The sequence below is a fragment of the Erinaceus europaeus genome, unplaced genomic scaffold (assembly GCF_950295315.1).
Source record: "Erinaceus europaeus unplaced genomic scaffold, mEriEur2.1 scaffold_198, whole genome shotgun sequence".
NCBI lineage: Eukaryota > Metazoa > Chordata > Mammalia > Eulipotyphla > Erinaceidae > Erinaceus > Erinaceus europaeus.
This window is the reverse complement of record NW_026648173.1, coordinates 253,916-276,984: the sequence shown is the minus strand read 5'-3', so window position 1 is coordinate 276,984 and position 23,069 is coordinate 253,916. Positions and strand designations below refer to the sequence as shown.

General features: G+C 39.9%; 1 protein-coding gene across 1 annotated transcript in view; it reads left to right on the top strand.

Moving 5' to 3' along the window:
- WDR59 (WD repeat domain 59) overlaps nt 1-23,069 on the top strand; it is a 63,884-nt gene that overhangs the window by 5,656 nt on the left and 35,159 nt on the right. Inside the window, exons 3-10 of the mRNA XM_060184796.1 lie at nt 3,817-3,896; nt 6,653-6,785; nt 7,093-7,217; nt 11,781-11,945; nt 12,849-12,944; nt 14,448-14,604; nt 15,761-15,830; nt 21,253-21,406. Of these exons, the coding sequence (XP_060040779.1) occupies nt 3,817-3,896; nt 6,653-6,785; nt 7,093-7,217; nt 11,781-11,945; nt 12,849-12,944; nt 14,448-14,604; nt 15,761-15,830; nt 21,253-21,406 (980 nt within the window). The remainder of the gene's footprint in view (nt 1-3,816; nt 3,897-6,652; nt 6,786-7,092; nt 7,218-11,780; nt 11,946-12,848; nt 12,945-14,447; nt 14,605-15,760; nt 15,831-21,252; nt 21,407-23,069) is intronic.

Below are 23,069 nucleotides of genomic sequence, written 5' to 3'. Positions count from 1 at the left end.
ATGACATTGGATATTTGAATTCAGGAGCTTCAAGCATTTAAGTCCTATATGCTACTCTCTGAGCTATTTTCCCTGGCCTTGAAAATCCTTGTTTTTTAAGTCATTGAGAATGGAGGTTGTTTGTTGTTGCCATTTAATCTAGTCAGTCCTCACTAAAGTAAGGTTATAACTGTAATGGGAGTTAAGGAACCCTCAGCTTCAGCTTTTCCATCAACTTGCTATGCAAAAGATCTCTCTTCTTGAGATCTTGTTGTGTCCCCCTCTAATTACCTTAGAGAATATAAGTGTGCTTATGGTTCTTCCATGTTACAGAAGGAAAGCCAGGCAGTACAGGAGTGTACCTTGTCCACAGTCCCAGGAGAGTTGACCTCTAGTTGACCTCGGTTAGAATTGTCATCTTAACTTGCTTATAACCCTCACAGACCTCTTCCAGGGCAGTTTTGAAAGAACTCTTTTTGTCAGTTTCTTAATTTCCCATCTTAATTTCCAAAATCTTCCTGGCTTCTAAGAAACATGAGGTTGTTTGATCTTTTATCACAACAATTTGACTTTCAGTTTATTCTATTGCATTTTGTCATAGAAAATAAATGATGTTGTTTCTCCACAGTCTGGCAGGATGATGTGACCTATAGTTTTGTATAGAAATAGGTTGGGCCTCGACTCATACAAACAACTAATTTTTGACAAGAGAGTCCTGAGCATTAAATGGAGAAGGGAGAGTCTTTTCAACAAAAAGACTCAGGGAAAATTAGGTTGAAATGTGTAAAAGAATGAAATGGGGAGTCGGGCAGTAGCGCAGCACATGGCACAAAGCTCAAGGACCGGCATAAGGATCCTGGTTTGAGCCCCCGGCTCCCCACCTGCAGGGGAGTCACATCACAAGCAGTGAAACAGGTCTGCAGATGTCTATCTTTCTGTCACCCTCTCTGTCTTCCCCTCCTCTCTCCATTTTTCTCTGTCCTATCCAACAATGATGACATCAATAACAATAATAACTACAACAATAAAAAAAAAACAACAAGGTCAACAAAAAGGAGATAAATAAATATTAAAAAAAAAATGAAACAGGATTACCACATATTACCATGCACAGCAGTCAACTCCAAATGGATCAAAAACTTGGACACCAAGCTATTGAATATATAGAAGAACAAAACATTGGCAGAACACTGTGCACTGTTTGTTTTAGAAAGGTCTTTGAAGAATCCAGTCCATAAATAAGGAAAACAAAAATTAAAATAAGCCAACAGGATGCATCAAATTGAAAAGCTTCTGTACAGTGAAAGGAACCATCACCAAAACAGAAAGATACCCTTCTGATATATGTCATATATCAGATAGGTTTGTAACCAAAATATATAAAGATCTCACAAAACTCAGTCAACCAACCCCAGTAAAAAATGGGAGAGGACAGAGGTAGAATTCAGCTACAAAGATATTGAGATGTCCAGCAGACATGAAAAAAAAATGCTCAAAGTCACTGATTATCTGAGAAGTACAAATAAAGGCAATGAAATACCACCTTACACCTGTGATGTGTAGACTTGTGAGAATCTCATATGTTAGAAAGGATAGAAACAACAAATGTTAGCAAGGCTGTGGGGTTGGGGAGGAACCCAGAATTCTACTCTTCTGTGGGAATGTAAACTGATCCCATGCCAGTTGAAAGACAGACTCTAATAACATTAGAAATGAACTTACTCTTTTTTTTTTAAACCAGAGCACTGCTCACCTTTGGCTTATGGTGAAGCAGGGGATTGAACCTGGGACTTTGGAGCCTCAGGCATGAGAGTCTATTTGCATAACCATTATGCTGTCTACCCCTGCCCAGAAATGGACCTATCCTATGATCAAGCAATCCCTCTCTCAGGGACTAATTCAAAGAAAACAAACAAACAAAACAACGTATCCAAAGAGATCTGTGTACAATTATGCAGGTTATCTTCTTTGCCTTATCTTAAATGGAACTTTAAGAAGTTACGTCAAATGATGATATAAGCCAGAAAGAGAAGGATGAATACCAGAGGACCTCACATATAGGTGGAACTTAAAGAAGGTACAGCACAGTGTGAAACTTGAACTAGATACATGATTGGTTACTGCAAGACCAAGGCACGGGAAAGGAGGCAGGGAATAGGGTGAGTGGTCATTGGGGATCCAACACATGATGATGGTAGAGGAAGACCCTAGTAGGTAGTGGGATTAATGTCCAGACACCTATTACAAGAGGACAAAAAATTGCACCCATGTAATAACTGTCTTGTAAATCATTATTTCCCTAAAAAAATAGTAAGAAGAAGTCTTTATCAGCTCATTTTTAGTTATCTATAAACTGGTAGGATGAATTGTGCTAATTGGTATTATCTAGTCAATAATCAAATTTTTAGTCAATTTATAGAGTGTTTTTTGTTTGCTTAGTTTTTTTATTGTGAAATATATTATCCATATGGACAAATCTCTAAAAATTGTAAAGTTTATTAAATTTATTTCTGCTCTGGCTATTGTTGGTGCTGGGAATTGAACCTGGGGCCTCTTGTACTCAAGTTCCATGCACTATTACTGTGCTCTCTCTCCTGTCCAAAAATAGATAAGAGTTTAACAAATTACATTGCTATAAGGTGAAATTTTATGCAATAGTCAGTAAAATCAAGGAAAAAAAGCATTGCTAGAACCCAAGAAGCTTCTTAATGATAATTTTCTTCCTTCCACCAGTAGTAAACAATATCTTAACACTTAATGGTAGTGATTTCTATTTGTAGTTTTAACATTCATCCCTAAAAAATAGTTTAGGTCTACTTTGGTTTTGACTATTATTATTATTATTAGATAGAGATAGGCAGAGTCTTTCATAAATAATTTATAATACATGTGGTGTTCTCATATCCTACTTCTCAACATAATACTGCTCCATTTTATTTATTTTATTAAAAATTTTTTTTAAAGTATTCATTTATTCCCTTTTGTTGCCCTTGTTTTATTGTTGTAGTTATTATTGTTGTCGTCGTTATTGGATAGGACCGAGAGAAATGGAGAGAGAAGGGGAGGATAGAGAGGGGAAGAGAAAGATAGACACCTGCAGACCTGCTTCACCGCCTGTGAAGTGACACCCCTGCAGGTGGGGAGCCGGAGTCTCGAACTGGGGTCCTTGCACTTTGCGCCATCTGCGTTTAACCCGCTGTGCTACTGCAGGACTCCCTATTTTTATTTTTTAAAGACTTTATTTATTACATTTATTCATGAGAAATGATAGGAGAAAGAGAGAGAACCAGATATCACTCTGGTACATGTGCTGCTGGGGATTGAACATGGGAACTCATGTTTGAGAGTCCAATGACTTAGCCACTGTACCACCTCCTGGACCACCTCCATTTTATTTTTCCTGCTATATTTTCTCAACTTATTTTCTAGTCAATTTTATTGGACCATATCAAGCTTTATTTTTGAAAGTGTTAGGCTCCAACACAAATTTTCTGTTATTATTTCACTTCATTTATGTGCTCAAATGTGACTTCTCTGGGGAGTCTTATCTAAAAATAGCTTCCCATCAGTCTGTGCCCTCTAGTTCTGTGTTATTTATTTTATTATATACTTTTTTTTGTTTTTCTGTTTCTAACACTGGAGTGTGAGATCTAAGGGAACAGAGAACATTGTCTTCATGGTAAACTCCTAATGCCTGAAACAGTTGCCTGGCATGTAAGGGTTGATTGTTATATAATTCAGTGAGAGAGTGAATGAATCTCACTCCATTGCAACCCATAGCAGCATTGATATTGAATCTAGAAATATTATTATTATTATTTGTTTTGTGACTTCTAGGATCTAAGGACTACCAGCTGGTTACTTGGTCACGGGATCAAACCTTGAGAATGTGGCGGGTGGATTTCCAGATGCAGAGAGTAAGTATCCTTTCAATGCAGTTATACAGAGATGTAACTGGATAAGTGAGAAGCTTTAAAAAAGATCTATATAGGGGCCAGGTGGTGGTGCACCTGGTTGAGCGCACATGTTACAGTGTTCAAGGACCGAGGTTCGAGCCCCTGGTCCCCACCTGCAGGGGGAAGACTTTGCAAGTAGTGAAGCAGTGCAGGTGTCTCTCTGTCTCTCTCTCTCTCTATCATTTCCTTCCATCTCAATTTCTGGCTGTCTCTACCCAATAAATAAAGATAATGCAAAAAATATATATTTATTAATAAGAAAGTAAAGGAGAGAGAACCAAAGCATCACTCTGGCACGTGTGTTGCCAGGGACTTTCAAGTCATACTCTATGTACTATGCCACTTCCTGGCCATCTAATGAGAAACTTAAGAAAATGCAAGATTTGAGGGGGGCCGGCTGGTGGTGCACCTGGTTAAGTGCACATATTACTATGCTCAAGGACCCAGCCCGCGCTTTCCACCTGCAGGGGGTCCACTTCACGAGCAGTGTTCTGCAGGTCTGCAGGCGTTTATCTTTCTCTCCCTCTCTCTATCTCCCCTTCCTCTCTCAATTTATCTATGTCCTATCCAATAAAAATTAGAAAGATCTGGCGGTAGCACAGCGGGTTAAGCACAGGTGGCGCAAAGCACAAGGACTGGCATAAGGATCCCGGTTCGAGTCCCCGGCTCCCCACCTGCAGGGGAGTCACTTCACAAGTGGTGAAGCAGGTCTGCAGGTGTCTATCTTTCTCTCCCCCTCTCTGTCTTCCCCATCTCTCTCCATTTCTCTCTGTCCTATCCAACAACAATGACATCAATTGTAACTACAACAATAAAACAATAAGGGCAACAAAAGGGAATAAATAATAAATAAAAATATTTTTAAAAAATTAGAAAGAAAGAAAAAAAAAAAGAAATGCAAGATTTGGTTTTAATGGAAATCAGAGAGTTTGTGTAAGAGTTAGCTGAGTAACTGTGTACTCCATACTGAAACTTGAGGTCTTTAAGAACCTTCTTCAGTATTTATTATTTTAAAACAAACAAACAAATAAAAGGGAAAAATCCTCTAGTGTCTTTTTCCTTTCATTGTGGTATAAAGCAGTATAGATGCCTTATGGAGCATGCAGGTAGTGGGCTTCATTTCTTTGTCATCTTATAAATGAAAAGTCTGGCCTTATATTATTGTATGCAATGTTCAGAGCCCTCTGTGTGTGGCAACAACACCAGTTCTAGGGGCTGGGCAGCAGCATACAGGTTGAGGCTATGCATTATAATGTACAGGGACCCAGGCTTAAACCTCCATCCTCACCTGCAGGGGGGAAGCTTTGTGAGTGGTAAAGCAAGTATCTCTCTTCTTCTGTCTTCCCTATCCCTCTTAATTTCTCTCTGTCCTCTAAAATAAAATAGGAAAAAATGAGTAGTACAGGTAGATTCGTCATGTAGGCACTAACCCCCCAGCAATAACCCTGGTGGCAACATAAAATACAATAAAATGTGTGTGTGGGGGGGGGAGAAAATAACCATCTGTTCTATAAAGCTCTTTCCAATTCTTGTCTTGTAGTAATAACTATTTTTTAAAAAGATTATTTATTTATTTATTTATTTATTTGAAAGGTAGGAGAAGAGAGAGAAAGAACTAGACGTAAGTCTGGTACATGTGCTGCCAGGGACCGAACTCAGGACCTCATGCTTAAAAGTCTAGTGCCTCAGCCACTGCACCACCTCCCGGATCACATAACTATTTTTTTTTTATATGAAATATAACAGTATCTGCTATGTTCATTGCCCCTGCTTTGTTTGGCCTCAGAACAGGTTTCTTTCTCCTAATTCATTGGCTAAGTTCTTTTAAACTTGAGTTGTCTTTCCCAGTGTTCTGTATAGAGCAGAGAGAAAACATTGGGTTAGTATTTGCAACACTACTTAATATAAAGTCAGTCTTGAGTATTTGGTCAGGTATTATCATTTCAGTCAAGTGTACTTGCCTTTTAAATCTATTTTCTCCAAAAAATGCTATTTGACCCAAATGCTTTAAGGTGTCTTTGTTCTGAGGTTAGCTAAATAACTCCATCAAGGCTTGGAATTTAATTTTCATAGTTCTGGTGTTTGAACCAAGGGTATCACTAATACACATTACCACAGAGTCACCTAACCAGCCCAGTGTTTTTCTATTGTTAGAATGAGGAAAAGAGAGACAGTGAAAGAAATAGAGAGATATAGAGCAAAGCATCACTCCACCTCATATGGAGATCTCTGTACTACTTTCATGTGATGCCATTGATTAAACCCAGAACCTCACACATATGAAATGGATATTCTACCCCTGAAATGCCTCCCCAATTCAATGCTTAGAATTTTAAGTAATACTTTCTTAGACTTGAATAAGCTGTGAATGGGATGAAAAATTTGCAGGGAGCAAGAACATTCTGCAATTTTAACCAGGGAGAGTTGGTGATGGATAAAACCCACTTTGATTATATCAGTTGACCATTAAGCTCTATCCTTTGTGATTCTCATTTTAAAACCCAAGTTCTAGCTGCCTGGGAGGAGATGCAATAGTAGAGAGCAGGGTTTTGCAGACATGAGGTCCTGAGTTGGATTGCTGGCATAGGATATACTAGAGTGATGCTCTGGTTCTGTTTCCCTTTTTCTTAATAAATTAATAAATTTAAAAAAAAAGAAAGTCAAAACTCTAACCAAGCATGTTCATTTCCACTGATACTTCTGGACGTTTGTTACAGCTTTGTGCAAATGACATACTAGATGGTGTTGATGAGTTTATTGAGAGCATTTCTCTTCTGCCTGAACCAGAGAAGACCCTTCATGTGCAGGATACAGATCACCAGCATACCTCGAGCCATGGGGAGGAAGAAGGTAGTTGACCAAACTAATGTTTTAAGTGTGATGTACCCTATTTATTTGCTTGTGGTGACAACTTAGAACATCTCTATAATCCATTTTCAAAAATGTTTTCCGGGAGAAGGGAAGGCTTTCAGTTCCTGGTACATGATAATGGCCCTGATTTAGGGGTGAGACTATTTTGCAGACACCTGTCTTGGTAAGATAAAAAAAATGTTCCCATGTGCCAATGACTATACTGTAAACTATTAGCCTCTCAATAAAAAAGATAAAGAAAAAAAATGTTTTCCAATAATTGAAGCCCTCACCTCTTTCCTGTTAGTCTTAAGGGATGATCCCCCTAGCACTCTCCTGGAAGAAAAGAAATCTGACCAACTGGGACTGCCGCAAACTTTGCAGCAGGAGTTCTCCCTGATCAATGTGCAGATCCGGAACGTCAATGTGGAGGTACCTAGCAGTTTAATGCCCTGTCTTTTATGCTTGCTTAAACATTTCATTTTCTATACATGGAGAGACTAAGAGATTTGGGAAGGCTTAATGCTTTGGAAAGATTAGGAAGTTTATGACAGAGCTGAGTTTGGAAGCCAAACATCCTGACACTCCAGGGCTCTTTAATTTTGTGAGGGTGGGGTCTGGGAAGGGGAAGGGGTGCTAGAATGAACCCAGGGCCTTCCACTTGTGCAATATCTGAGTTCCCTTCCTCATCCATTTTTTATTAGATATCTATACATATAAACTCTGACTCACTCTCTTTCGAAAGAGAGGACAGAGAAAGGGATAAGACATACCAAAGCATTGTCCTATCATTCATGAAGTCATACATGAATATGTACAAGAATATCTTGGTGGGGCTGGGTGGTGGTGCACCTGGTTGAGCACACATGTTACAATGTGCAAGGACCCGGGTTCAAGGCCCTGGTCCCCACCTGCAGGGGGAAAGCTTCACAACTGATGAAGCAGGGATGTAGGTGTCTCTTTGTCTCTCTCTCTCTCTCCCTATCATCCCCTTCTCTCTCAATTTCTACCCAATAAATAAATAAAGATAATTAAAAAATATATATCTTAGTGCTCTCATGCAGCATAGGAATTGAACCCAGAGCTTCACACATGGAAGGTGTGGGCTTTACCCATTTAGCCACCTCCCAGACACTTCTCCAGGACTCTATTTCTCTCTTTTTTGCTGGTCATTTCCACGGTGATTTCAGTTCATAAGAAGATAACCAAAGTCCCTTTGTTCATTGATCACATGGAGAAATTTACTATTTTCCTTTTGGACAGTTATTGAAATTTTTTGCTTTGGGACTGATGAAATAGCTCATTTAGATGCTGTGCTACTTTGCCTTGTGCACAACCCAGGCTCAAGCCCAGCACCTACTACACTGAAGGAGGCTTTATGGTTTCTCATTCAGCTTCAGGGAATTGAGCCTATTTATGAAGGCCTTCCTTCTTTCCTTCCTTCCTTCCTTCCTTCCTTCCTTCCTTCCTTCCTTCCTTCCTTTCTGCCAGGGCCTTTAAAATTTTTTAAAAATTATTTTTATTTATTTATTGGATAGAAATAGCCACAAATTGAGAGAGGAGTGGGAAATAAAGACGTAGAGAGACAGAAACACCTGCAATACTGCTTCAGCACTTGTAAAGCTTTCCTCTTGCAGATGGGAACCAGGGGCTCAAACCCTTCTGCCAGGGTCTTTACTGGGGCTTTGTGCTTGAATGATTTTACCACTCCTGGTAGACTCCTTCCTTTTTTTTTTTTTTTTTTTTTTTTTTTTTTTTTTTTTTTCAAGATAGAAGGTGAGAGGCAGAGAGTGAGAGAGAGACACCTCTCCACCACCTGTTGAAGCTTCCTGTGTGGTGGCTAGAGGCCCAAATCTGGGACCTAGGGCATAGTAAAATATGCCATTGACTAGATGAGGTAATCCCTGGCCCCTCCATACTTTATTTTAAAAAAATTAAAAAGTATTTTATTTATTACATATGAGAAGCAGAGTTTCACATGAGAGAGAAGTCAGATTAGCGCTTTAGTATATGTAGTGCCAGGGATTGGACTGGGAACCTCAGGAATGCAAGTCTGATGTTTTGCTAGCTAAGCTGGTATATATGGCTGATGAAGGGTCTTTAAAATTTGCTTGGTTTTCCTTTTGCTCAAATTCAGTTAACAGTAGGCATTAATATGTGCACCTAACTAATTGTCTAAGTTGACCTCTATAATAACTGCAATAAGTGGTTTTATTACCACCTTACAAATACTAAGAGAGATACTAAGAGAGGAATACTAAGAGAATACTAATAGAAACAAATACTAATCAAATACTAAGAGAAACAGATACTAAGAGAGGAAAAGACTTGTCTAATGTCAGCAGCCATTTGTTGAAAGTGATAATCCAAGTCTCCTGATGCCCCACATGACTGACTCTTAACATAGTACTTTCACTGTCTTCTCTAGATGATAGCCCTCCAAAATCCTTTAAATTTTTTTAATGTATATATTATTAGATAGAGACAGAAATTAAAAGGGAACGGGGAGGTAGAGAGGGAAAGAGATAGGCACCTGCAACCCTGCTTCATCACTTGTGAAGTTTTTCCCCTGCAGGTGGGGACCAGGGGTTTGAACCTAGAAAGAAGCTCTTGATTCATTCCCCAAGAGTGCCCTTTCTTTCTTTCTTTCTTTCTTTCTTTCTTTCTTTCTTTCTTTCTTTCTTTCTTTCTTTCTTTCTTCCTTTCTTTCTTTTTTTGCCTTCAGAGTTATTACCGGGGCTTAGTGCCTGCACCATGAATCCACTGTTCCTGGAGACCATTTTTCCCCCTTTGTTGCCCTTGTTGTTTTATCATTGCTGTGGTTATTACTATTGTTGTTGTTGTTACTGTTGTTGGATAGGACAGAGAGAAATCAAGAGAGGAGGGGGAGAGAAAGAAAGATAGACACCTGCAGACCTGCTTCACCGCCTGTGAAGCAACTCCCCTGCAGGTGGGGAGCCAGGGGCTCGAACCGGGATCCTTAACACCATACCTTGCCCTTCGCAAAGAGTGCTTTTTTAAAATTTTTATTTTTTATATTTATTTATTTTCTCTTTGTTGCCCCTGTTTTTTGTTGTAGTTATTATCGTCGTTGTTGTTGGATAGGACAGCGAGAAATCAAGAGAGGAGGGGAAGACAGGGAAGGGTAGAGAAAGATAGACACCTGCAGACCTGCTTCACCGCCTGTGAAGCGACTCCCCTGTCAGATGGGGAGCCGAGGGCTCGAACCAGATCCTTATGCTGGTCCTTGTGTTTCACACCTTGTGTGCTTAACCTGCTGCACTACCACCTGACTCCCGCAAAGAGTGCTTTTTAAAGATTACTAAATAGGGGTGGATAGTGATGCATCTAGTTGAGTACACACGTTTCAGTATGCAAGGCCCCCAGTTCAAGGACTTGCAAGAAGGAAGCTTCACTTCACAAGTGGTGAAACTACTACGCTGCAGGCTTCTCTCTTTCTCCCCCCCCAACTCTGCCTCCCCCTTCCCTCTCATCTTCACTCTTATCTCTATCCAAAATAAATATGTAAGAAAATAAAAAAAAAAGAGAAAGATTGCTAAGATATAATCCACACACCATGAAATGGTCCATACTCCCAGACGATAAAGAATTGGAAGCTTCCAGGGAGTCGGGTGGTAGCAGTGGGTTAAGCGCAGGTGGCACAAAGTGCAAGGATCGGCTTAAGGATCCCAGTTGGAGCCCCCAGCTCCCCACCTGCAGGGGGTCGCTTTACAAGGGGTGAATTGGGCCTGCAGGTGTCTATCTTTCTCTCCCCCTCTCTGTCTTCCCCTCCTCCCTCCATTTCTCTCTGTCCTGTCCAACAACAATGACATCATCAACAACAATAATAAAACAACAAGGGCAACAAAAGGGAATAAATAAATATTAAAAAAAAAAAAAGACTAGGACGCTTCCAATAGAGGGATTGGATGTGGAATTTTGGTGGTGGGAATTGTGTGGAATTGTACCCCTCTTATCGAATGGTCTTGTTGATCATTATTAAATCAATAAAAAAAATGTACTCTTTGAAAGTGTGCACTTTAGTGATTCCTGGTATAGTCACAAAGTCACAAAAGATAATTGTGCAGTTGTCATCACCATCAAATTCAAGAACATTTTCTTTTTTTTTTTAGTATTCTTTTTTAAAAAATTTTATTTATTTATTTTAATATTTATTTTATTTATTCCCTTTGTTGCCCTTGTTGTTTTATTGTTGTAGTTATTATTGTTGTCGTTGTTGGATAGGACAGAGAGAAATGGAGAGAGGAGAAGACAGAGAGGGGGAGAGAAAGATAGACACCTGCAGACCTGCTTCACCGCCTGTGAAGCGATTCCCCTGCAGGTGGGGAACCGGGGCTCGAACCGGGATCCTTATACCAGTCCTTGTGCTTTGCGCCACCTGCGCTTAACCCGCTGTGCTACAGCCCGACTCCCTGAGAACATTTTCATCATCCCATGTGTGTGAACGGTCACCCTCTCCTTTGCCCCTCCTCCCATTTCCCAGCCCCTGACAGCAGTGATCTGAATTTTGTTTCTTTGGATTTACCAAGGAATTGTTTTTAACTTGAGCAATACTACTTGGATTTCTTTTATTTCTTAAAAAAATTTACTAACAAGAGAGGAAAAGAGAATTATAGAATCACTGGCGCATGTGATGTTGGGATTGAACTTGGGACCTTGTCTACTGTGCCGTCTCTTGTACCACTTCTGGCTTTATTATTATTTTTTTCATTTCAAAACAAATTTCAGCTTACCTCACAACTTTGGAATGGATCTTATTAAAATAAAAATATCTAGAACTTAAAAACTAGAGCTGAAATTGAGAATTCCTTTTGAAAATAAGTTTTTCTAGATCTTTCTAATTCATCTGTCTTTGTAGAATCTGCTTTTACCCAATGACCAGGCACCTGTCACATTAAGTTAGCTTACTTAAGTTTGTTGTGGAGAAACCCTGCTGGGTTCGCTCCAAAGCAGTTGTGCATTTGTCCCTTGCAGATGGATGCAGCAGATCGGAGCTGCACGGTATCTGTGCACTGTAGCAACCACCGTGTCAAGATGCTGGTGAAATTTCCTTCGCAGTACCCAAATAACGCTGCCCCTTCCTTCCAGTTCATTAATCCCACAACCATCACATCTACAATGAAAGCAAAGCTGCTGAAGGTGGGCTCTGTGTTCATAAATTCCCCTGAATGCTGTGAAAGGTGACCGCTGCTCATGTGGGTCAGTGTCTGAGTTGAGAAGTAAAGTGGAATGAAAACTTTGATAGAAGAGATGTGGAAATCATCTGCCATTATGTTTATTGTTATTACTGTTGTTGTTGTTGTTATTATTACCAGAGTACTGCTCAGCTCTTGCTTATGGTGTTGAGGGGGATTGAACCTGGTACTTTGGAGCCTTAGACATGAGAGTCTTTTTGCATAACCATTATTCTATCTACCTCCACCCTCATCTGCCATTATGTACTGGCTGGTTAATAATTGCAATTTATTTTTGTTGTTTTTGTTGCTGGGGATCATATCCAGGACATCATATATGTGAGGTGTACACTCAACCACTGAGCTATATCCCCAACCACTTCTATCCTTTTTATATAGAAAACATTAGAACAGTGACTCGACCTTTTTGAGCCACTTACCCTCTTTAAAAATCTAATTAAAACTATGGGCACTTCTGATAAATTTGCATAAGTATTATATGTAACTTCATATGTATTGCACATAAATAACATGTAGCCAGCCCTATAATTGTATAGAAATCTCACAGATCTCACTAAAGCTCTCCATTAGTCGCAGGAACCTACCTGGCAATACAATTTTATTGTTCTAGAGAAAGTAAGATGTATTCTGAAGCTGAAAAGTAATGATTGTATCAGTATACTCAGAAAAAAATGTATAAGGTCATGAGAATAGGTTCCATAAAAGGAAATGGAGTCACTCTTAATACCCCAACCCCCCTGTATGATTTTCAGTTGCTTTGCAGAGTCAAGGAGAATCAATTGCTATTATTGACCATGTGTGTGTGTGTGTGTGTGTGTGTGTGTGTGTGTGTGTGTGTGTTTTCTAGATCCTGAAAGACACTTCGCTACAAAAAGTCAAACGAAACCAGAGCTGTCTGGAGCCCTGTCTGCGTCAGCTTGTCTCCTGCCTTGAGACTTTTGTGGTAGGACTTGATGAGATTGTATTGATTTAGCATTACTCCAAGTATTATTAAATTTTAGGAGCAGTATGGGGGGAAGTTAGACTGCTATTCAGGAAAACTGAGAAATGTCACACATGTACCAACTATTGTATTTTACTGTAGACTGTGAACCATTAATCCACCAATTAAAAAAAATCTTGGGTAGTCAGGCGGTAGCGCAGCGGGTTAAGTACATGTGGTGCAAAGCGTGAGGACCGTCATAAGGATCCTGGTTCGAGCCCTTGGCTCCCCACCTGCAGGGGAGTTGCTTCACAAGTGGTGAAGCAGGTCTGCAGGTGTCTATCTTTCTCTCCCCCTCTCTGTCTTCCCCTTCTCTCTCCATTTCTCTCTGTCCTATCCAACAACAATGACATCAGTAACTACAACAATAAACAACAAGGGCAACAAAAGGGAATAAATAAATAAATATTTGAAAAAAATCTTATTTAAAATGGAGGAAGTAGAAAGTGAATGAAAGTAGTCATGGATCATCTAAATAAACCATGATACTAAGATGTCTTGTCAACTTGGTTCCCAAAGACCATACTGCCATCCATAGTTAACTCAGTCTAAAAGGCTATATTCTTATTTAGAAGAAATTGGTGACTTTTTTTTTTCTCTTCACTGCCAGAGGAGTGTAAAGCTGGGGATAGAGTGGGTGGATCTCTTGGTCCTTTTTAACCTGTGTACATACTCAGCTCCATGCTGATGATGAAAGTAAGTATACTCAATGGCTAAAATTCTTTCTTCAGAAAGATTAACAAATAGATTGGGTTTTGTGAGATCTTTTTTTTTCTTTGTATTTTTTTTTAAATTTATTTAAGAAAGGAGACATTAACAAAATCATAGGATGGGGGGGTACAACTCCATACAATTCCCACCACCCAATCTCCATATCCTATCCCCTCCCTAATAGCTTGCCATTCTTTATCCCTCTTATCCCTCTGGGAGCATGGACCCAGGGTCGTTGTGGGTTGCAGAAGGTGGAAGGTCTGGCTTCTGTAATTGCTTCCCCGCTGAACATGGGCATTATCTGGTCGTTCCATACTCCCAGTCTGCCTCTCTCTTTCCCTAGGGTAAGTCTCTGGGGAAGCGGACACATTGGTGGGGTCTTCAGTCCAGGGAAGCCTGGCCGACAGGTTTTGTGAGATCTTATGGGATATGGCTCTGATAGAATATTTATCCAGAAGATTATACTTAGGGCAGTATTGTACCTAGAAGAAACACATTAGAGTACTGGTTACTAGCTCCTTTTCTAAAATATAGTGGTCTTACTCTTTTGGAGCTACAATAGAAACTGACTCTTAAAGAACAAAAAAAATTAGAAGCAGAACTTTACACTGTAAGAGGATTCCTTTAGCAACCTATGCCTGTCCCCCCCCCTAATATCCTGGATTCCTTTATTTTGTAATTGTATATCTTTTATTTTGTAATTCTGCTTTAAGACAGGTTGTGGTTTTTAGTCTGCTTATTTTTAAATTCTAGAACCAAGAAGACAGCGCTGCCAGCAACCCTTTTGCTCTCCCAAACTCTGTCACACCGCCATTACCAACATTTGCCCGGGTAACCACTGCTTATGGGTCATACCAGGATGCCAATATTCCTTTTCCTAGGACTTCAGGGGCCAGGTTCTGTGGTGCAGGTTGGTCTCCTTTTGAGTCTCTTGATTCTAGATTGAGAGCCACTAAGAATGTAATATGTGCTATATATAAATCTCCATAAGAAAATTTCCCTTTGTTTTTATTTTTTGAGAACTCAAACAACTTCTGTAGTTAAATTGTATGAGTTGATACCAGATTGGCATCTATGGACATATGCTTAGAATTTTGGGAGAGGGGATGTAGCTCACTCAATAGAACATAATGCATTCCATGTATAGGCCTGTAAATTTGAACCTGAACACCACATGGGAGTATCATGGATGCCACTGGGAGACCTCCATCAGTGGTGGAACAGTGCTGTGGCATCTCTTTTTCTCTGTCTCCAGAAAAAGAGAAAAATTGTTGGGAAAGTTTACTTAGTGATACCAAAAATGTATAAGGCCCTGGGTACATTCTCTGGTGTGGAATTAAACCAAAATTTGAATTTTTTTTTTTTTCTTTTTGTTGCCCTTGTTTTTTATTGTTGTTGTAGTTATTGTTGTTGTTATTGCTGTTGTTCTTGTTGGATACGACAGAGAGAAGTAGAGAGAGGAGGGGAAGAGGGGGAGACAAAGATACAGACCTGCAGACCTGCTTCACCACCTGTGAAGCGACTTCCCTGCAGGAGGGGAGCTGGGGCTTGAACTCGGATCTTTACGCCAGTCCTTGCGCTTTGTGCCATATGCACTTAACCTGCTGTGCTACCGTCCAACCCCCACTCTTTTTTTTTTTTAAGGTTTTATTTATTTATTAATGCAAAAGATAGAAGGAGGGAAGAAGAGAGGAAGAGAGAGAGAGAAAAAACCAGACCTCACTCTAGTGTTACATGTGCTGTCGGGAGTCAAACTCAGGACCTTATACTTGAGAGTCCAGTGCTTTATCCACTGCACCACCTCCTGGACCACCAAAATTTGAATCTTTACTCATTGTCCCAGTTCTTGGCAGGGTTTCCCAGCAATGAAATAGAAAGTATCTGAAGTCTTTGCCAAACCACCTATCTTCTCTCTCTTGATCCTGGAGATTCTGCCCTTTGTCCATAAGATTCACAGTAGTCAAGAGCGTTTGTACTTTATAAAAAAAAAAGTGTCCTTTTTTTAAGAATAGTAAGATAGACAGAGATTACTCACTGATATATGTGTGTGATGTCTCCTTTGTCAGGGTATCTGGTGTATTTCACGAGGCCGATGACAATGCATCGATCAGTATCTCCAACAGAACCAACTCCAAGGTGAGTCTAGGTCATGCACATGTAAGCTGTATCACAGATCAGATGTCGGCAAACATTTGGGAATGGCCACTGAAGTTATCGTTGGATAATGTTTGTAATTCTTTTTTTTTTTTATTTTCCCTTTTTTGTTGCCCTTGTTGTTTTTCATTGTTGTTGTAAATGTTTCTAATTCTTTCAATAAATATTCATTGTAAGATTTATTGACAAAATAAAAACTCAATATAAATTTACTAAATTATAACTAAGCAATTTTAATTTTTCCTTTGATCTAGGAATAGGGGCACCAGGTTGTATACATGTATTTTTTCACTGTTTGTGAGCCAGCTTTCTTTTTTTTCTTCTTTTTAAAATTATATTTATAAAAAGGAAACATTGACAAAACCATAGGATAAGAGCGGTACAACTCCACACAATTCCCACCACCAGAACTCCGTATCTGATCTCCTCCCCTGACAGCTTTCCTATTCTTTCCTATTCCCATTCTGGGAGTATGGACCCAAGGTTATTGTGGGATGCAGAAGATGGAAGGTCTGGCTTCTGTAATTGCTTCCCCGCTGAACATGGGTGTTGACAGGTCAATCCATACTCCCAGCCTGTCTCTCTCTTTCCCTAGTAGGGTGGGGCTCTGGGGAATCGGAGCTCCAGGACACATTTGGTGGGGTCCTCTGTCTAGGGAAGTCTGGTTGGCATCATGCTAGCATCTAGAACTTGGTGACTGAAAAGAGAGTTAACTAAAGCCAAACATACTGTTGACTAATCATGGACCTAAAGGCTGGAATAGTGTAGACGAAGAGTTGGGAGGGTCTCTGTTTTGTAGATAGCTAGTAGGCATATTTTAGTTGTATTCCAAAGGGACTGTGGCTATACTAGTGTTTTTTTTTTTTTTTTTTTTTTTTTCCCTGAGCCTGAAATCTGGAATTCAGATAGATCCAAGTTACTGTCTGGGGAGGTGATGTCATGGCTGGCAGAAGGACCAGGAAGCTGGATCAGGGAAGAGAGTAGCTTCCAAATATGGAAAGGGTGTATAAATATTGTTGACTGTAAACCCCCTCGACTTTGATGTGATCTGGGGCCCATATTCAGCTTAGGAGCCTATGTGACCTCTGCATCCCTGTAGATCTGAGCTCACATTCAGTGGTCATGAGTAGGAACGTTCCAAGCTGCCCCAATTTCAGGACCCATCTTCCTCAAGTGAAGCATAGAATATTGTCCAGTCTCCCATTGGAGGATGGAACATTCTCTAATGCTGTTGATCCAAGTTGAGGGCAGGGTCCTATGGCGGGCTCATTTTGTTGTTCCTGCTAGGAATGAATGATAACTATAGAGAGAGGGATTTATTCGAGGTCTAAGCCCATTATGTCTGTTTCGGAGTCTCAGGACTGTTGTTAAAATTCGGAGACTCCAGCTGGCCGGGCTAGCTTCACGGGTGGGTAACAGAGACGCGGAGACAACGGCTGGGCAGGGAAGCTGTATTTCTTTATTCAGGAACAACGATTCATAAACTAAACCAAACTAATCACCAAACAGAACTCTGCTGCCTCTTTCCTGCGGCGGTGCCAAGAACTCTCTCTAACTCTGCCACTCTGGAACTCTGGAACCCTGGAACTCTCTCGGAGTTCCCAGGGGCGGGGCCAAGCAGGCCCGCGAAACTAACAGGACTGATCCAATTCTCTTGGCAGGGGAGAGCTAGAACAAACCAATGTAAAGCATACAACACAGGACTTCCCAAATAGGGCCCCAGCTGATGGGTTGGCCTGATAGTGACTAAAGAGTCATTGGTAAAATATGCCAGAATCGGGTCCTGCGCATTGTAACGTGTGCTCAACCAGGTGCGCCACCACCTGGCCCCATGTCTTAGGGTTTAAGAAGGCAATAGGGAGGAGTCTGGCAGTGGCACAGTGAGTTAAGTGCATATGGTGCAAAGCGCAAGGACTGGCCTAAGGATACCAGTTTGTGCCTGGCTCCCCACTTGTAGTGGAGTCGCTTCACAGCTGGTGAAGCAGGTCTGAAGGTGTCTTATCTCTCTCTCTCTGTCTTCCCCTCCTCTCTCCATTTCTCTCTGTCCTATCTAACAAGGACGACATCAATAACAACAACAATAATAACTACAACAACAAAAAACAACAAGGGCAGCAAAAGGCGAAAAAAATTTAAAAAATAAAAGATAGAAAGCAATAGGGGAGATGGATGGTAGTATAGCAGATTAAGCTCATGTGGTGCGAAGGGCAAGGACCAACATAATGATCCCAGTTCGAGCCCCTGGCTCCCCACCTGCAGAGGAGTCACTTCACAGTTGGTGAAGCAGGTCTGCAGGTGTTTATCTTTCTCTCCCCCTGTTTGTCTTCCCCTCCTCTCTCCATATCTCTCTGTCCTATCAAAAACGACGACATCAGTAACAACAACAATGAAAAACAAGGGCAACAAAAGGGAAAATAAATATATATTTAAAATATATACATTTTTTTAAAAAGAAGGCAATACATAGTTATTTGTATAGTCACGTTATTTGGCAATTGGGTTAACTTTGAAATATCTGTTTGGTAGGATTTGCTGTATCATACACACCATCACAATAATTTATGTCCTTTGACACATTATTTGTATATAGCTGCACCACCAGTTGCTTCTGTTCTCCCTGGTCTAAGGTTTTTTTTTTAAGTTTTTTATTTATAAAAAGGAAACATTGAAAAATCATAGGATAAGAGGGGTACAGCTTCACACAATTCCCACCACCAGACCTCTGTATACCATCCTCTCCACTGATAGCGTTCCTATTCTTTAACCCTCTGGGAGTATGGACCCAAGGTCCTTGTGAGATGCAGAAGGTTGGAGGTCTGGCTTCTGTAATTGCTTCCCCGCTGAACATGGGCGTTGGTAGGTCGATCCATACTCCTAGCCTGTCTCTCTCTTTCCCTAATGGGGAAGAGCTCTGGAGAAAGGGAGCTCCAAGTCACATTGGTGGGGTTGTCAGTCCAGGGAAGTCTGGTCACATCCTGCTAGCATCTGGAACCTGGTGACTGAAAAGAGAGTTAGCATACAAAGCCAAACAAATTGTTGAACAATCATGGACCTAAAGGCTGGAATAGTGCAGATGAAGTGTTGGGGGGGTCCTAAGCTTTTTTAAAAAAATATGTTTATTTATTTATGCTTTTGTTGCCCTTTTTGTTTTTTTCATTGTTGTTGTAATTGATGTCATCAATGTTGGATAGGACAGACAGAAATGGAGAGAGGAGGAGAGAAAGACACCTGTGGACCTGCTTCACCGCTTGTGAAGCGATTCCCCTGCAGGTGGGGAGTTGGGTGCTCGAACCCGGATCTTTATGTCGGTCTTTGCACTTCATGCCACATGTGCTTAACCTGCTGTGCTACCCCTGACTCCCTGGTCTAAGCTTTTTTTTTTTTTTCCTTTTTTAATTTCTTTATTAGGGAATTAATATTTTACATTCAACAGTAAATACAATAGTTTGTATATACATAACATTTCCCAGTTTTCCATATAACAATACAACCCCCACTAGGTCCTCTGTCATCCTTTTGGACCTGTATTCTCCCCCCTCCACCCACCCCAGAGTCTTTTTTACTTTGGTGTAACATGCCAATTCCAGTTCAGGTTCTACTTGTGTTTTCTCTTCTGATCTTGTTTTTCAACTTCTGCCTGAGAGTGAGATCCTCCCATATTCATCCTTCTGTTTCTAACTTATTTCACTTAACATGATTCCTTCAAGCTCCATCCAAGATTGGCTGAAAATGGTGAAGTCACCATTTTTTACAGCTGAGTAGTATTCCATTGTGTATATATACCACAATTGCTCAGCCACTCATCTGTTGTTGGACACCTGGGTTGCTTCCAGGTTTTGGCTATTACAAATTGTGCTGCCAAGAACATGTGTACACAAATCTTTTTGGATGTATGTGTTGGGTTCTTTAGGATATATCCCCAGGAGAGGAATTGCAGGATCATAGGGTAGGTCCATTTCTAGCCTTCTGAGAATTCTCCAGACTGCTCACCACAGAGGTTGAACCAATTTACATTCCCATCAGCAGTGCAGGAGGGTTCCTTTGACCCCACACCCTCTCCAGCATTTGCTGCTGTTACCTTTTCTGATGTATGACATTCTCACAGGAGTGAAGTGGTATCTCATTGTTGTCTTTATTTGCATTTCTTTGACAATCAGAGACTTGTAGCATTTTTTCATGTGTTTCTTGGCCTTTTGGATCTCTTCTGTGGTGAATATTCTGTCCAAGTCCTCCCCCCATTTTTGGATGGGGTTATTTGTTGTCTTGTTGTTGAGTTTGGCAAGCTCTTTATATATTTTGGTTATTAGCCTCTTGTCTGATGTATGGCATGTAAAGATCTTCTCCCATTCTGGGAGGGGCCTCAGGCGTGAGAGTCCCTTTGCATAACCACTATCCTATTTACCCTTGCCCTCTCTTTAATGTTTATTTATTTGTTTATTTATTTTACCAGAGCACTATTCAGGCTTTGGTTTATGGTAGTGTGGGGGATTGAGCCTGGGACATTGGAGCCGTAGATATGAGTGTTTATTTGCATAAACATTATGCTGTATTCCCCATCCTCTCTTTTTCTTCTGTCTTTCTTTTTTGTCCTTCCTTCATTTCTTTTCTTTCTTTCTTTCTTTCTTCTTCTTCTTTTTTTTTTAAAGATAGAGGTTGAGTGACAGGAGAGATACCAGGATTCTTCTCATACCACTTGTGAAATTTTCCTCTGTGTGGTGCTCCCACATGGTGGGTCATTAGAGATTTGAATTTTGGCCCTCACTAATGGTAATTTATGTGCTCTACTGTGTAAACATCTTCTGGAACCTCTTTTTAAAATTTTAGTTTATTAGTTTTTGGTAGTGTCAAAGATTAAACCAAGGTTCAAATAATTTTCTTTAAAAAATGGTTTTATTTTAACATATAATTGACTCATTTAAAGTGTATTACTAATGATTTTGGTATAGTCAAAGATTCTTAATATCCCAAAAAGGAGCTTTTTCCTATCATCCACTCCACTTACCAAGTTGATTATCTTTCCAGCCTCAGCAAACAGAAATGTACTGTCTATAAATTTGTCCGTTATATTTCATATTCAATGCTTTGTTTCCTCTTATTGCAAAATAACATTCTGCCACTTGTATATACCATATTTCATTTATTCTGTTATAATTAATGATGCTATGAACATTGGTGTAGAAAGTTTAAAAAATGTTTTTATTGGTGATTTAACAATGTTTTATAAGGTTATAGGGATATAGTTCCAGTCTGCACCTACCTATGCTCCCCAACCCTAAGTGATAGCCATCATAGTTTTTTTGTAAAGACATGTATTTTAAATTTTCCATCAGGTGCTAAGAATGGCCCTATATAGAAGTATGGAAAGATTAAACCAAAATGGATAATTATGTGTTTTCATCTGCAGATCTCTCTCAGCCTTGTCTGCTTATCACACTGGCTTGATTGCACCAATGAAGATTCGCACAGAGGCCCCTGGGAACCTTCGCTTATACAGTGGGAGCCCCACTCGCAGTGAGAAAGAACAGGTCTCTATCAGCTCCTTCTACTACAAGGAGCGGGTAAGTGGTTGGGGCTGTGGCCTCTGATTCTTATCATTCTTCTTGCATTTCTGTTCTTTGTCTTATGGACTACTGTGCACAGCTTCTATGTTAGTGATTCCCTTATAGTCTTTAAGTTTCATAATTAGTTTGTTCAAGAAAGTCCTTTGCTTTATTCCTTTCAATTGGTCTTAACTACTGTAAACTAGGTGAGTGTGTGGGTTAGTTCTTATCCGGATTCTTCTTATTTAATTAACCCCATCCTTTCAGTAGAATTGGGATCATGAATGAATGAATCCTTCATTTATTAAATTAATTTCCATTCTTTCAACAGAATAATTTAGTTTCAAATCTTCCTTGGTATTTTCTATAGGTACTTGTGGAGGCTTACCATCTTAGTAAACTTAGACCTTCCTAGTTGTAAGAAGTTTTAAAAGTTCATCTCTGTAAGGTTTCAAGTTTTTATGAAGTCCACACCGAAGTGCCCATTTGAATAGTACAAAAGTCACCTGGATTTGTCCTTATACACTTGTGTTCTTTAGGAACTCATTGTCTCTAAAGTAGCTTTTAAGTTGGTGATGACAATGTGAAAAATGTTGGATGAAAAGAGGATGATTCTCTAAGAACTTTTTCTGTATTGTCTGTCAAATTGAAGGTCTAGCTTAAACTAGCTTTAGCTGATATGATATTTATACAGTGTTACCACTGTGGTTCTCATTTGTTCAGTCTTTTTAAATTCTTTGTTGTTGTCCTTTACTAAGGGAGAAATGATTAATTGACTATAATTAAAATTTGTTTTTTAAAAGTTGGTTTTCTTGTTTTTTAATTGCTACCAGGATTATTACTACGGCTTGGGGTCTGCATGTCAAGTCTACTGTTTCCGATGGCCATTTTTTCCTTTCTCTTTTTTTCTTTTATTTTGATAGGACAAAGAGAAACTGAGAGGGGAGGGGGAAGGAGAGAGAAAGGAAGAAAGAGAGAGAAGGAAACCTATAACACTGCTTCATTGCTCATGAAGCTTCCCTCCCCTGAATGTGGGGGTTAAAGGCTTGAACCCAGATCCTTATGCGTGGTAACGTGTGCTCAACTGGGTGTACCACTGCCTGGTCCAAAAAGTTGATTTTTTAATTAAAAAAAACAACAACTTTAAGTAGTTATTAAAGATTTTACTTTATCTTATTTGCCACTGGAGCTTCATACCTATATAGTTCTGCTTCTCCCAGTGGACTGTTGTACCTTTTGCTTTGTTATTTTTTTGTTTTGTTTTTCAGTATAGATGAAGAGAGACACCATAGTACTGCTTCACTGTTCATGAGCTTCCCCTTTGCATGGTGCTTTTATGTTGATTATCTCTTTTTTTTTTTTTTTTTTTTTTTGTCTGCTCTTAGGGTTGTAAGTGACTGAAATTATGACAGGAGATGTTTTGAGACAGGACTAGTAGTCTTAGGCCCAACCACTAGATTGACTAGGGAAAATGACTTTTTGGGTTACATTTATTGTTAACATCCTATAACCCCCTTCTTTACTTATTGGTGGAATTCTAGACCCCTGGCTGTCATAGACATTCTTGGAATATCTATGCCCTCCCAAGTCATTTACAGTCAAGAGTTTTAGTTTTCTTGTACCTACAAGTTAGCAGGTAACTGGATAGGTGTCTTGATAGACTGATCAGTACCAAAGCATT